General features: G+C 39.1%; 2 protein-coding genes and 4 non-coding genes across 7 annotated transcripts in view; 1 reads left to right on the top strand and 5 right to left on the bottom strand.

Moving 5' to 3' along the window:
- Positions 1–513: 513 nt before the first annotated feature.
- RPL4 (ribosomal protein L4) lies at positions 514–5,690 on the bottom strand. The gene is made up of 10 exons (XM_037155681.2): positions 5,594–5,690; positions 4,082–4,253; positions 3,784–3,890; positions 3,303–3,441; positions 2,754–2,878; positions 2,139–2,268; positions 1,713–1,869; positions 1,335–1,418; positions 916–1,036; positions 514–829 (listed from the first exon to the last, which is right to left on the bottom strand). Exons 1-10 carry the CDS (start codon positions 5,594–5,596, stop codon positions 599–601), a joined length of 1,269 nt encoding a protein of 422 aa, XP_037011576.1. The 5' UTR covers positions 5,597–5,690; the 3' UTR covers positions 514–598.
- On the bottom strand, positions 2,010–2,079 carry LOC119057145 (small nucleolar RNA SNORD18). Its single transcript, XR_005084012.1, has one exon. It is a non-coding gene; the product is annotated as a small nucleolar RNA SNORD18 (small nucleolar RNA).
- Positions 2,975–3,047, bottom strand: LOC119057144 (small nucleolar RNA SNORD18). The gene has a single exon (XR_005084011.2). It is a non-coding gene; the product is annotated as a small nucleolar RNA SNORD18 (small nucleolar RNA).
- LOC119057148 (small nucleolar RNA SNORD16) lies at positions 3,503–3,601 on the bottom strand. The gene has a single exon (XR_005084014.1). It is a non-coding gene; the product is annotated as a small nucleolar RNA SNORD16 (small nucleolar RNA).
- LOC119057147 (small nucleolar RNA SNORD18) lies at positions 3,963–4,033 on the bottom strand. The gene has a single exon (XR_005084013.1). It is a non-coding gene; the product is annotated as a small nucleolar RNA SNORD18 (small nucleolar RNA).
- Positions 5,691–5,827: 137 nt separating the features above from the next.
- The window catches only part of ZWILCH (zwilch kinetochore protein), a 36,072-nt gene continuing 27,445 nt past the window's right edge, over positions 5,828–14,454 (top strand). Inside the window, exons 1-3 of one of the 2 annotated variants that reach the window (XM_037155675.2) lie at positions 5,828–6,191; positions 8,245–8,296; positions 12,866–12,961. In XM_037155675.2, the coding sequence (XP_037011570.2) occupies positions 6,139–6,191; positions 8,245–8,296; positions 12,866–12,961 (201 nt within the window). In that variant the 5' untranslated portion in view covers positions 5,828–6,138. Of the gene's footprint in view, positions 6,192–8,231; positions 8,297–12,865; positions 12,962–14,454 lie in introns of both variants that reach the window. The other variant, XM_037155678.2, reaches the window with a different exon arrangement.

Below are 14,454 nucleotides of genomic sequence, written 5' to 3'. Positions count from 1 at the left end.
TGTTTTACCAACATACACATTCCAGAACACACAAAATTGTTTAAGTGCTTCTTCTGGCACTATTCCAAGAGCCAAAATATCCAGGGTGGCAAGAACACCCTCCTAACAGCACTGTCCCAGATTGTAAAGTGTTTCTATGAGGAAACCGTATTTCTCACTGCTGCATCTCAAATATGCCTTCTGATTATGCCCTCTTGTGGTTATTGGGAATGTCAAACCTTTATGAAATTCTCTAGGGTTTTTTGGGGGGAGAAGTTGCAACTATACTTTAAGTTTCTGTGTATTTCTGATCCAAGCCTTCTCACCATCATCTCTTTTCTCAAAACACTGCTTACAAAATGGATTGGACTTTATATGTCTTTATGGAGCATCCTTCCTACAGTTCAACAGCATGGATTTTGTATAAATCCAAGATCCACTTCAGACTGTTAACAAACGAAAGGCTGGAGTTATGAAGAACAATGTGTCTACAAGAACAATTCTAACCAAGATTCACACAACAGATGCAACAAGTCATGTTTATCACTGCCTCTGACATGTTTATTCAAAACTAGCTGTCCATAGTGACTTGACCGTTATAGAATAAACAAATTTAAGTTTATGCCACAGGCTTCTTTTCTTCTGTGGTAGGTTTCTTTTCTGCAGGCTTCTTCTCAGCTGCTGGTTTCTTGGTAGCTGCAGCCTTTTTTCCCACCACAGGCTTCTTCTGCTTCTTAACGCCAACAACCTTCTTTTCTTTCTTTCCTACCACAGGCTTCTTGCCTGGAACTTTCTTCTCTTCTGATTTGGCTTTTAGTGCCGCTGCTGCTCTATCCACCCGGAGCTTGTGCTGCAATAAATAAAGAAGAAAGTCTAAAAAAATCAAATCTTTCTAAAGACTTATCACATCTGCAAAAAAACCAAATTATCACTTACATTCCTGGCCTGGCGAAGAATAGTGTTCCGGCGCATGGTCTTTGCATATGGATTTAACTTCAACATGATTCTCAGGTTTTTCAGTGGATTCTTCTTCAGGACTCTGCGATGAATCTTCTTGCTATAAAAGACAGTATATTAGTATTTCATCTCATTATCCACATTTTTAAAACTCCCACCAAGGATATGCCTTTTAAAAAAATTGACTTGAGAGGAAAGGAGAGAGAAGCAGCAACTGGCTACCTCCCACACACACCCTGGCCAGGGATCAAACCTACAACACAACCTTTTGGTATACAGAACTGACACTCCAACTAACTGAGCCAACCATCCAGGGCTACCTTACATCACATTTTACAAATAACAAATTACTTACAATGTTATTGGGGCAAGAATTACTATAAATATCAGAACTTTACCGTGGTGCTCGGAGGGCTCTTTGGATCTCTGGACTTTTTAAGATTCTACTAAGGTCTGTATTGAGCATCTTGTGCATGGGGAGGCTGAAAGAAAAATGAAGAAAATGTTGAAAACGGATGATGAATTCTCATTTCTCATGTGATTAAAATGAACCTCAACGTTTAACAACTTAAAGCCCCTCAGAATTCAATGAAAACTTCCAACTACCCTATCACTCCTCAGAGCATCTCATCATTTCAACATATTGCATCTGTACATAACGGGAAATAACAGAACACAGTGTTATTTAGACTAAAACATGAAAACCAAAAACCAATTCAGAATGTGAACATAGACTAAACACCTACATTCAGTATATGAATTATGAAGACACTCACTTGTAGTTACTCTTGAGGGAAGCTGCTTTACGCCAAGTGCCATACAGATCATCTAACTTGCGGAAAGCACTTTCAGTCCAAATGCAGAAACGGCCCACATGCCCACCAGGAGCAAGTTTCAAAATGTTCAGTTTGCTTACATTAAGCAGAGTAATTCCTTTTAAAGGGAAAGGAGAATTAAGGCATGTGTATTTCAATAGAACAAAAATTGTCTTGACAGCCTATGTACTACTAGGTAAGATACCCAAGAACTGTAATTACGAAGTTTCAACCATTAATAGTGCACTCATTTAGCCAAGAATCAGACATTCCACAAAATCATGTGTTTCAGAAACACGGACCATAAAGTGGAAACTCATCATATAAAGGTTGAGTAAATCTCCGTAGTTCAGGCTACCAAACACACAGGCAGTAAAAAAGAATTACCAGGAATGTTTCTGAAGGCTTTGTTGATACCATTGTCTTCACTGTAAATGATGCAGGGTCCTCGGCGCTGGATACGACGACGGTTTCTCATTTTGCCCTTGCCAGCTCTCATTCTCTGAGAGGCATAGACCTATGAAGTGAGAAGGTTTAGTGTTCTGATTAAGATGATCCCTATAAGAGATCTTCAGAGTCAAAAACCACATACAGACAATGGTATAACATATAGCCTAGGTGTGTAGTTAAGTAGGCTACATTCCATCTGTTTGAGTTACATGAGGATAAAAACCACCTAAACAATGCATGACTATAATATGGCTCCAGAGTACTTGCTGTCATATGTAATCATATCTAAGCCTTGTAGTTAATACCATCCTTCCGTACTTTTTAAAAAAATTAGTTTTGAAAAAGACAAAGAATCAGAAACATGAATTTGTTGTTCCACTTATGGACACATTCATTAATTGATTCTTCTATATGCCCCGACTGGGTACTGAACATGCAATGTGCAGGTGTACTAGGGCAGTGTTCCAATGAAATTATCCGGCCAAGGCCAGCAATATTTTGAAAATTAAATTCTGATAAATTTGCGTGAAGATCTACCAACATCAAACCTACCTTTTTGATATCATTCCAGGCCTTAAGCTTCTTAAGAAGCAAAACAGCCTCTTTGGTTTTCTTGTAGCTTTCAACTTTATCTTCAACCACCAAAGGAAGTTCAGGAACTTCCTCAATACGATGACCTGACAAAGCCAATTAACACTGAGCTGGTTACCCTGAAACCTTTGAAAAACTGAAACATTTAATATAACCCACAAAAGCAAAATGGTACAATTTGCCAAATCAGAACCTTTCACAAATATCATGTGTTTCAGAAACACGGACCAATCAAGTGGAATCTCATCATTTTGACGGTTGAAAACATAACAGTCAACACGAAGTGAAAAGTTTTCCAATATACTAAATCACTATATTTGAATTATTTGTATGTTACATTCTATTCACTGACTGATTTGTCAGACTGAACAGAGTATTTGGTAGAAGGAAATTTAGCCACTAGGATGAACACAATTTACAGAGGTTATAATTAACATGAATGAAGAAGTTCAGGTGAAGGAAAACATGGGTATTTTAAACCACTCCTGTAATACAAAATATATGACAAACCTTTAGACATGACCAGTGCTGGTAATGCTGAGGCAGCTAAGGCAGAGCAGATGGCGTATCGTTTCTGTGTTGTATTCACTCTGCGGTGCCAACGGCGCCAGGTTTTGGTTGGTGCAAACATGCGGCCCCCACGACACATCTATTTTTCTCAGTTAAGAATCACACTTCTCAAATGTCAAGAATTAAAAAAGGTTCTGTCTTGCTCAGTAAGAATTTTCGTCACCCTTCTGAACCAGCTTACTGACAGCAGGCAACTGTCGCCGAGAACAGAGTCAGACGCAAATTACGACATCATTGCAAGTAAAATTTTCTAACGCAAAGTCCCTGTTAGAATCTTCCAGATTCCAAGTCTGTCTAGAGTTAGCTGGACACTATTATTATTTTGGACAAAAAAATTTTCAAACTACTAACACGAATAAACCAGGACCAGCCTGCTAAATTCCATGGTGGCTGAGAAGTAGGTAACGACAAAAAAAGATACATTTCCGAAAGCACCCTGGCCCGAACGATGAGTTCCACCACCTCGAACTCTGGGAATTCGAGCCACAGCTCTACCAGTACCCCAAGACTCAGCACTGGTTTGATGTCCTGAAATGGTAAAGAAATAAAGTTTTAACTAACCCAACCATATCAATGTGACAATTATGCATGGCAGCAAACAGCATCAGAACATCCAGGAAAATCATCTGATTCAGAAACACGGACCAATGGAATGGAATTTCATCACTGCTGTTAAGCAGCTCTTAAAACATTAAAACACTAAAGATCCAAATCCATACCTGCCAATTCACTGACAGCATAGGGCTGTCTATTGTTTTTGCGTAAGTTGGTGTGAACAAAGTTCACAATATCTGGTCGAATGGGAGCCTTGAACACAGCAGGCAAAGTGACATTTTTGCCAGATGATTCCCCCTTTTCGGAGTAGACCGATATCAGAGGACGAGCACACGCCTGGGAAAAAGGAAAAGGTATTTATACTGACAAGAAATGTCAGAAGCACTCTTCTCACGTGCCATCAATGCCATTAAACCCACAGTTCCAAGAGTCTAGAGTTTGGTGAAGTAGATAGACATTGCCTAAAGCTAAAAAAAGGCTGCAACGTTACAAACACATTTTACCTATTAATTTCAATAATTCTTACCTGAAGAACACTTAGAATCAAGTTGCACTACATAACTTTCTAAACCAGGGTTTACGTAGTGAAATGATCGAAACACTTTAAGATTGAGAATGCAGGTTAAAACCACTATCTAAACTTTCACCCCAAATGTCAGTAAATCTTGTCTACGACTCTATTTCTCCAAACTCCCATCCTTGCCCTTCATCCCATTCTAAACCCGTTTTCCAAAACTTACTAGTGAAGTTACTTTTTGCTAAAAACAGTTACTTTTTGCTCAACCTTCTCCAAAGACTTACCTCCTGAAAATAAAACTTACAAGTTCGGAGGATGGTCTATACAATCTGCTCAACCTCCTGCCCACTAGCTGCAGATACACTAAGGGCACTCTTCACCCTCCTGCCTCAGTGTTACCAAGTTCTCTCCCGAAAGATACTCTCAGCATGCTTCCTCACCTCCTTCAGGGTACCTTCCATAGGTTTCTGATTGTTTAGTGCCCAACTACTGCCTCCTTTCCAATTCCTTATGTACAAAGCACTCACTACTATCAAACATACTATGAATTTTACACCTACATCAATTACGATCTAAGAAACGCAGGCAGTTTTCTCCCATTCTGTTCATTAGCCGTACTATAACCTGGCTGATTTCTAAAAGATTTAGGGGACACCAAATAATAAAATTCTTAAGGGAAGTAGACACTTTTGATAGAGGAGATTCTTAAGGTGAACAGTCAAGAATTCAGATGAATGGTTGAAAAACAAATCTCCCTCAAAAGATGAAATATTCTTTACTAATCAGCACTTAAAACATACAAGGCCTAAACTGACTCACCACAACTCTCAGGACTCAAGGACTTCGAATTATTCAGTACAGCTTGTGCCTTTTAAGACCAAGGAAAGCTAGAATTCGAAAGACCCTCTGCGCCAGAGCATCATGTGGTGTCTTGCGTTGTTTCCAGGAGCAGGAGCGCCCTGCGCCTGGAGGCCCACGTTGCCTTTAAGATGGCCGCCGTATGGTCGCACTCCCGAACTCCCCTCAACAAACAGATGCATTTGATCTTCGTCTCCTTTCCCCTGCTTTCCCTCCATAAGATTTTATGCCCTGAACCCTCAATCCATTCCTGCCGGGCCCAACAGACGGGGAACGACTAGCAGGGAAAAGTTCTACTCACCATGGCGTTGAGAGGAGAGACCACGCTCCTCTCAGCCCGGCGGCTCGCACAGGAAAAGGAAATACTTAGCACTTCCTTGTTCTATATGTAACCTTCAACTCGTCTGCCATCCGCTCCGCCTCAGAACAATCCCGAGACACAAAATCTTTTTCTACCACTATAAAAAAAATTAAAAATGTAATATTACTTCTTCATATGGGTCACACTACAGTGACTTGACTTCCAAAATCAACAAAAGCGCTTAGAAACAAGGGACTCCTTTTCGCGGAATAATTCATAAGTGGGAGTGTCAACTCTCGCGAGAAGATGTGTCTCCCTTCAACTACTGTAACGTATTATAACTTTTTCTTACGGAAAAGAAAAAATTATAGGGATACGGAGAACCGCCGTGGGCTGTAAAAGAAAACTTTAACTTGTGAACAAACTGGACCTGTTGTGGGGCGGTAGAAGTAGTTCCGGCGGGGGTGGGGTCAGGACTCCGGACGTCAGCGTCCGGCGCGCAGTTTAGTTTGGCGGTAGCGGATCTGCTCTTCGGCGCGGGCGCGATGTGGTCGCAGATGAACCGAGCTGCTGAGGAGTTTTACACTCGTCTCCTGCAGTGAGTTGTAGCCCTTCCTGCTGGCTAGATTGCGCGAACACCATTACTCCCTCCGGGTATCTCGATTTCTCTCCCTCAAGCCTCCTGCCGCAGCCTTGGGGATTGGCGCCTGGTCACTTCTCACTCAGTGCCGCATATTTTATAGACTAAGTCAGCTTTTCTGGGTCCCGGAGTTGGGCAGAGGCCGATTATCCACTCCGTCAGTGTGGGGTTGGCCCTGTGGAGGCTTGGTTGTAGTCTAGTTTAAGAGAAAATATCTACGTTATCGATCGCGGTGGAAGGTGACAATTTTCCAAGAGGTAGTGTATTCATTGTGAAAGTGCACACAACTTGCAATGCTATAGGCACCTTGCAGTATGTGGAAAACTACATGTTGGCATCCTTCATCTTTTTAAAAGCCTTGCTGTCGTCTATTCAAGATAGTTAGCATATGAGCCATAGTTACAGTGATAACGGGATGGTGTGTTGACTTTTTAAAGCACCTTTATTTCACTGTGCTCTAAGATTGCATTTATTCTCATAGTAAGGTCCCAGAACCAAAGGGGATTCCGTCTATTCCTGCATCCAAGTAAAAACTGAATCTAGTAGTTCTCAGATTTGAGCGTGCATCAGAATAAACGCAAGTGCTGTCAAACAGATTGCTGGGACCCCTCTCCCGGGTTTCTAATTTAGTAGATCTGGGTGGGGCTAAACAATTTGCCTTTCTAACAAAGTACAGGTGAAGCAGATGCTGCTGGCTTGACACCACACTTTGAGAACCACTGGTATAATCTAACCCCTTATTTTCTAAATGCTATAAATTTTCATCGTTTATTGCTTTTGTCCTGCTTACAAAAGTGCTCATTCTGGTCAATTTTTTGATCATTAATAGAATGAACTCTAGATTTTTTTTTTTTACTAACAATGTCTTGGATAGCATTCAGTATGAGAGCCTATAGGTCTGTTTTTTTTTTCAATTAACTGCTGTATAATATTTCATTTTATGCTTGAGAAAATGATTGTTGAGTGATTGACTAACATCCCTGAGTTATACATTGAAGACAAGTCCAAAAGAGCAAAAGTGAATCAGTCTCAAGCCTGTATCTCCTGTTTTTATTTTAGTAAGTCATAGAGTAGATAAAATAGTAAATGGTATCCTGAAACAATTCCTTTGGGTTCCTTTAGGTCTCTAAAGATTCTTTTTTCCGAGTGTAGAGCAAGCTGATGTGCATTTCGGTATATTGATGGTTTATAGTTTGACATGCTTTGGGACCACTATTTTAAAACTTTTTTTAAAAGATTTTATTTATCTTATTTTAGAGGGGAAGGGAAGGAGAGAAACAGCAATGTGTGGTTGCCTCTCAGGTGCCCCCTGCTGGGGACCTGGCCCACAATCCAGGCATGTATTCTGACTGGGAATCGAACCCATCACCCTCTGGTTCGCAGGCCCACACTCAGTCTACTGAACCACACCAGCCAGAGCTATTTTAAAACTTCCTTGACTGAAATGGTAATTATTAATGATATTCTACAGGGTTTTGCTTACATTTTTAAAAGAAAATTGTTTACCATTATCAAATGTACTAATGTTTTAGTAACAGCTCACAAATGTAGAGGGAGAATATATGCTTCCATTTTAGCCATGGAAATCTAGGACCTGGGACCCTTAAATAGCTTCACTGTGGAGGCCTGCTAATTCATTGGCAGGTCAGAATCCAGGCATTTTTACTTCCTAAAAATTTTGTGGTAAATTACATTTTAGTAGTAGCTAGTAATATGTTTTAAAAAAAGAGTAGAAGTAGGTACTCTTATTTACTACTGTCTCTTAGAAGCGGTTGTACCCGATTGTGGGCTGCAGTCTATTAATCTCTACTACATCTCCTTTTTCTCTCTTTTCCTTAACATAATACTCTTTTATGCTTTTTTCACTTCTCTTCCCAACATAGGACTGCCATGACTACTTTTGCATTTTGCTTTCCTCACTGTTGCCACATAGAGATGAAATGATTACTAGCATTTGAGTTGAAGTGATAATACTGTAACTCTATTTTTCACATGTAGTTCTGCATTCCAGGGAATTTGATGAAGAAAAGAAAGGAATCTGTAAAGACCCATTTATCTATGAGGTATGAAAAACTTATTTGGTTTTCAGTGTAACTCAATAATCCTAAAGTTGTGTTTTAAATAGTAGGGTTTATTGAAGTTAATTTACATAGAGTAAATTTCATCTTTTTAGAGTGTAGTTCTATGAGTTTTTACAAATGCATTCAGTGATATAATCAAGATATAGAACATATCTAACATCTCCAAAAATGTTCTCATGTCCCTCTATAGGTAACCCTTTCCTCTGTTCCCAGGCCCTGGCAACCACTGATGTGTTTTTTATCTCTTTTTTGCCTTTTCCATAATTTCATGTAAATAAAATCCTATAGTATGTAGCCTTTTGGGTTTGAGTATAATGCATTTGAGATTCATCTCTGTTGTTATATAGATTAGTAGTTCATTCTTTACATTGCTGAAAAGCGTTCCATTGTGTGGATGCCCTACAATTTGGTTATCCATTTACCAGTTGATGGACACTTGGATTGTTTCCAGGTTTTAATAGCTATGAATAAAGCTACTATAAACATGTACGGATTTATTAAGCATCTAACATATGCCAACCATTCCATAGGTAAACTACCCATAAAGATTAACCCATAAAATAATTAGTAAAAGTAAATTATACACTAAAAAAGAAATAAGCTGGGGAGAAATAGTCATATATGATAAGGGTTAATATCCATATATAAAAAACATATGATTCCAGTCAAGATGATGGCATAAGTAAATATGGTTCATCTCCTTGCACAACCACATCAAAATTACAATAAAAATAAGGAACCGCCATCATTCAGAATTCTCAGAAATCAAGTTGAATGGACATCAGACAACTGCAGAATTAAAGAAACCACATCCATCCAGACTGGTAGGAGGGGTGGGGATGCAGAACGGGTTGATCCCACATCCGTACATGGTGGATAAATATTTAGGAGAGAGATATCAGGAGTAGGGGGTCTCCCCAGCCCGGGGTTCCAGTGCCAGGAAATAAGTCCCCTAATATCTGGCTGCAAAAACCAGCAGGACTGAGTCAGTGGAAGAAACTACTGAAGTCCCAAGCAGTTCCCCTTAAAGAACCCACACATGGACTTACTCAGACTCATTCCCTCTGAGCTCCAGCACCAGGGTCGCAGTTTGAAAGGCATACAGGGAGGAAGCGAAGTGTCTGGCATTAAGGTGGGAGCTGGAGGACAGCTTTGTCCCAGATAGAAAGGCAGGCAGAGGTAGTTGTCCCTTTTCAGAGCCCTCAGCCCACAGAGCCACAGAGCCAGCAGGCAGGTGCCAATTCTGGCTAACACTGCCCTGCCCTGGAGATCCAGACACTCCATGCCACCCAACTTATGGACCCACCCAAAGTATTAACCGTGACTTTTCCATATAAATGGCTGGTCTTGGCTCATGTTTCACAGCTTCCTGAACCCTATCAAAAAAGCAACAGCCTACCTCATTAAGCACCTAGCCCCTGTACCTCTTGCTAAGTGGCCCCAGGCCAGGCACTAGCAGCAGCCAGCCTAGATTCCAGCTTGGCTTTGCCTGGGAATCTCCAAGCCCAGCAAAAGTGGGAGCCATCTAAGATTTCTTTATATCTCAGGCAGGGTGGCCCTGGCAGGAACACAGATGGTGGCTGACCTTAGATTGCATCACCTGGAAAACTCCAGTGCCTGTGTTCCCAGTGGACAGCTACAGACCATGTCAGAGCGCCACCACCTTGCCCTTGCACGGCTGATACTCCATGGAGAGTGGAGGTTGGTGGTCAGTGGTCATAGCCAGTCCTTGCAACTAACTGTCCTGGGTAAATCCCTCCCATTGACTTGCCAACAGCAACCAAGACTCCACTACAGGAGGAGGGTATCCTCAGCCAACATGAAAGGCACACCTCAAGTACCCAGCTTGAGTGATAGGGGAGGCTGTGCCACTGGACCCTATAGAACACCTATCAGATTAGTTCACACTACCAAGATAGGGAGCCATAGCAGCTCTACCTAATATACAGAAACAAACACAGGGAAGCTGCCAAAACAAGGAGACAAAGAAACATGACCCAAATGAAAGAACAGATCAAAACTCCAGAAAAAGAGCTGAATGAAATGGAGATCAGCAGTCTATCAGATGCAGTGTCAAAACACTTGTTATAAGGATGCTCAAGGAACTTAGGATCTCGGCAGCATAAAAGATCCAATCAGTAATGATGGATACACTAATTGAAATAAAGAACAATTTACAGGGAAACAACAGTAGAGTGGATGAAGTCAAGAACCAATGATTTGGAATATAAGAAAGTAAGAAACAACCAATCAGTACAATGAGAAAAATAAAGAATACCAAAAAAATGAGGATAGTGTAAGCAGCCTCTGGGACAACTTCAGAAGGTCTAACATTTGCATCATAGGGGTACCAGAAGAAGAGGAAGAGCAAGAAATTGGAAATCTATTTGAAAAAATAATGAAAGAAAACTTCCCTAATTTGGTGAAGGAAATAGACATGCAAGTCCAGGAAGCACAGAGAGTCCCAAATAAGATGGCTACAAAAAGGCTGACTTCAAAAAAATCATAATTAAAATGGCAAATGTTATTTAGGAAAAAGAAGATCAAAACTATGAACAATGAAATGGCAAAAATACATATCTACCAACAGTTGAATCTAAAAAATTAAGCAAACAAGAAAAACAGAGACAGAATCATGGATACAGAGAGGTTTGATGGTTGCCAGATGGGAGGGGAGTGTCGGGGAATAGGTAAAATGATGACGAGATTAAGAAGTATAAATTGGTAGTCATAGAATAGCCATGGAGATATAAAGTACAGTAGGAAATGGAGTAGCCATAGAACTTATATCCATGATCCATGGACGTGAAGAATGGTGGGGGGATTACCTGAGGGAGTGGGGGGTGCTGGGTGGAGGGGAGCAAGGAGGAAAATTGGGACAACAGTAATGGCATAATAAAGCAATTAAAAAAGTAAATATCATTTATACATTCATTTGATATATATTCAGTGACTGCATAATATATGCTAAGAAAAACCAAAAAGCTCTTTAAAATCAATAAGAAAAAGACAACTAGATTAGGACACAAATAATCACAGGAAGAAAAATACAAATATAGTTATCTTCACTGTCTGAATTCTCACTAACCAAACTCAGGAATTCATTAGATTCAGGTAAATGTATTAATCCCTCCCTATACGAATTCTTGCCACTTGATATCTATATTAATTTTCTAGGGCTTCTGTAACAAAGTCCCACAAATTGGTTTGCTTAAAACATCAGAAATGTGTTCTCTTAACAGTTCTGGAGACCAGGAGTCCGGAATCAGGGTGTTAATAGGGCCGTGTTCCCACTGAAGGCTCTGGGAGAGGTCCTTTCCTTGCCTCCTTGCTTTTGGTGCTTTCTCACAATCCTTTACTCTCTGAAATTAGTATCTAAATGCCTCAGTATCCAAAATAAGAAATTAAACTTAAGTAATGAGAGATATTTGTCAATAATAAGCATGTTAGAGACTTCACCTTCATTAGTAATCAAATAAATGAAAATTAAAACAACAGGATACTATTTTTTGCAATGAGATGGTAAAAATAATGAAAATACTCAAGTGTTGATATAAGTGATCAGAACACAAATATGTGGGTATGGTATATTTGAAAGGCAACTTGACAATATCAATATGATTTTATATATTCATATTAAGGAAGTAATTCAAGATGACCATTAATATTTATTATAGTAAATGACTTGAAACTACCTAGATGTCAAACAGTGTGAAATCAGTTATATGATGGTAGAGCCATGATACTGGACAGCCAAAGACCATTTAATGGCATGAAATTTCATGACATATATGTTTAAAATTTGTTTTAATCCTCACCCAAGGACATTTCTCATTGCTTTTAGAAAGAGGGAAAGAGAGAGAAACATCAGTTGGTTGCCTCCCATACACACCCAGACCAGGGATCACACGTACCTGGACTGGGGATCTAACCCATGACCTTTCGGTTATATGACGATGCTCCAACCATCTGAACCACAACAGCCAGGAGAGGAATATCCTATTTTTATTAAGCAAAATCCTATCTAGATAGCTAAATAAATGGATACATTTTTATTTACATAGATTGTTTATATGCCTGGAAAAAGTGCTGGCAAAAGTCTAATGGACCCTGGCTAGTGGAATTATAGATGAGTTTTTAAACATTTCTTTTAGCTTGCTATTTTCAGACTTTTCTATAGTAAATGTGTATTGTAATTGGGATGAAAGACTATATTTCCTATAAACCGATAAAGTTTTAAATTCCATATTCTAATCAGAAGAAAGGATAATATTTTTATAAAGGCTTAATTTTGTGGTACATAACAATAAATTCAGAAATGATTAGAGGATAAGGCAGTCAGTGTGATCCTAATTTAAAAAAAAAGACTTCATAAGGCAGAGTGCAATTTAGGTGGGCTTTGAAGCATGTGTAGGTATAGATATGAGCTACATTTTCTAAAGATGAGAAATAATATGGGAAAAAATTACTTGCATAGAATTTGTCTTTATTTTAAATATTTGTACAGATATTAAACACAAAACATTGCTTGACATCCTCTGTTTTTGCTAGGCTGATGTCCAAGTGCAGTTGATCAGCAAAGGTCAACCAAATCCTTTGAAAAATATTCTAAATGAAAATGATGTAGTATTCATCTTGGAAAGAGTGGTAAGTGGTTCTTGGCCTTTGTCATGTTTTATTGTTAATTTGGTTTTGTGGGAATAACCTCAAGTGTAAATATAGATTTTTTTAAAGATTGTATTTTTTTTATTTTAGAGGGGGAAGGAGGGAGAAAGAGAGGGAACAAAACATCAAGGTGTGGTTGCCTCTCACGTGCCTCCTACTGGGGACCTGGCCCACAACCCAGGCATCTGCCCTGACTGGGAATCAAACTGGTGACCCTTTGGTTCACAGGCTGGTGCTCAATCTACTGAGCCACACCAGCCAGAGCTCAAGTGTATGCATTTTTTTATCAGCATATTTAAAAGTGGATTCTAATTCTTTTAGGAATAAGTACACTGATGTTCAATAGAAATGTAATGTGAAACACATATGTAATTTAAAATTTCCTGGTAGCCTCATTAGAAAATAGATAAATGATATCATATAATATTTACTTTTAAGAACATTTGCGAATGGAATCATACAGTGTGTAATCTTTTGAGTTTGGCTTTCACTCAGTATAATGCCTTTGAGATTCTTCCAGGTTGTGTATGTATCAGTGGTTCATTTCTTTTAATTGTGAAGTGGTGTCTCATGATATGGATATACCACAGTTTATTTACCTATTCACCCTTTGAAGGACATTTGGGGTATTTTCAGTCTTCAGTTATCCCAAAAAGAGCAACTATGGTAATTTTTGTTCAGATTTTTATGTGCGCTTAACTTTACAGTAAGTACTCAGGTGTGGGATTGCTGAGTGTGCAATTAGGTTTAGTAATTTTTTTTATTTTAATATATCTGAAATTATAATTTCAACACCCAACTAATGTAAAAATCATTCATTAAATATTTCAAGTTCTTTTTTTTCATACTAGGTCTCTAAAATCCAATGTGTATTTTACATGTGTATCTCATTTCAAGTGCTCAATAGCCATGTGGCTAATGGCTATTGTGTATTGAATAGCACAGCACAAGTAGCTATGACTCATGAAGTTCTATTTTAATTTTGTGTAACTGTAACAAGAGGGAATTTCTTGCTTTGTATCACTTTATAATTACAACCTTAAACCTTTTTGTTTTAATTATGGTAACTGATTGGCAGTTGTGGTTTTTATTGAGTGCTGATAATGCTGTCACATTACAGGGTTGCTTAGGGCAACCATTCCTTTGGTTACATCATTTCCTGAGGTAGATAGGAATAGGCTGTAATAGGGGAAAGTGGATGTTCCTGTACAAGGACCACCTCTGTCTCCTTTAGAACCCTCATGCTGTCTCAACAGGCATGGTAGTGAACAAACAAACTCTTTATTTTAAATACACACACGAAGATTTTTCTGAGGAGGAGCTCCTTTGTCTTTTTTGTTAATGCATGGGTGTTATCAGTGCTTATCTGTGGTGGACAAATGCTAGGAAAAATTCACTTATATAATCATAAGTGCATTATGTGGTTGAATTTAGACTTGTGTTATGGGGAGAAGGGGAAATATATGTACATAAAG

The sequence above is a fragment of the Artibeus jamaicensis genome, unplaced genomic scaffold, assembly GCF_021234435.1.
Source record: "Artibeus jamaicensis isolate MK-2021 breed Jamaican fruit bat unplaced genomic scaffold, CSHL_Jam_final contig_548, whole genome shotgun sequence".
Taxonomy (NCBI): Eukaryota; Metazoa; Chordata; class Mammalia; order Chiroptera; family Phyllostomidae; genus Artibeus; species Artibeus jamaicensis.
This window is presented reverse-complemented; position numbering and strand designations above follow the sequence as displayed.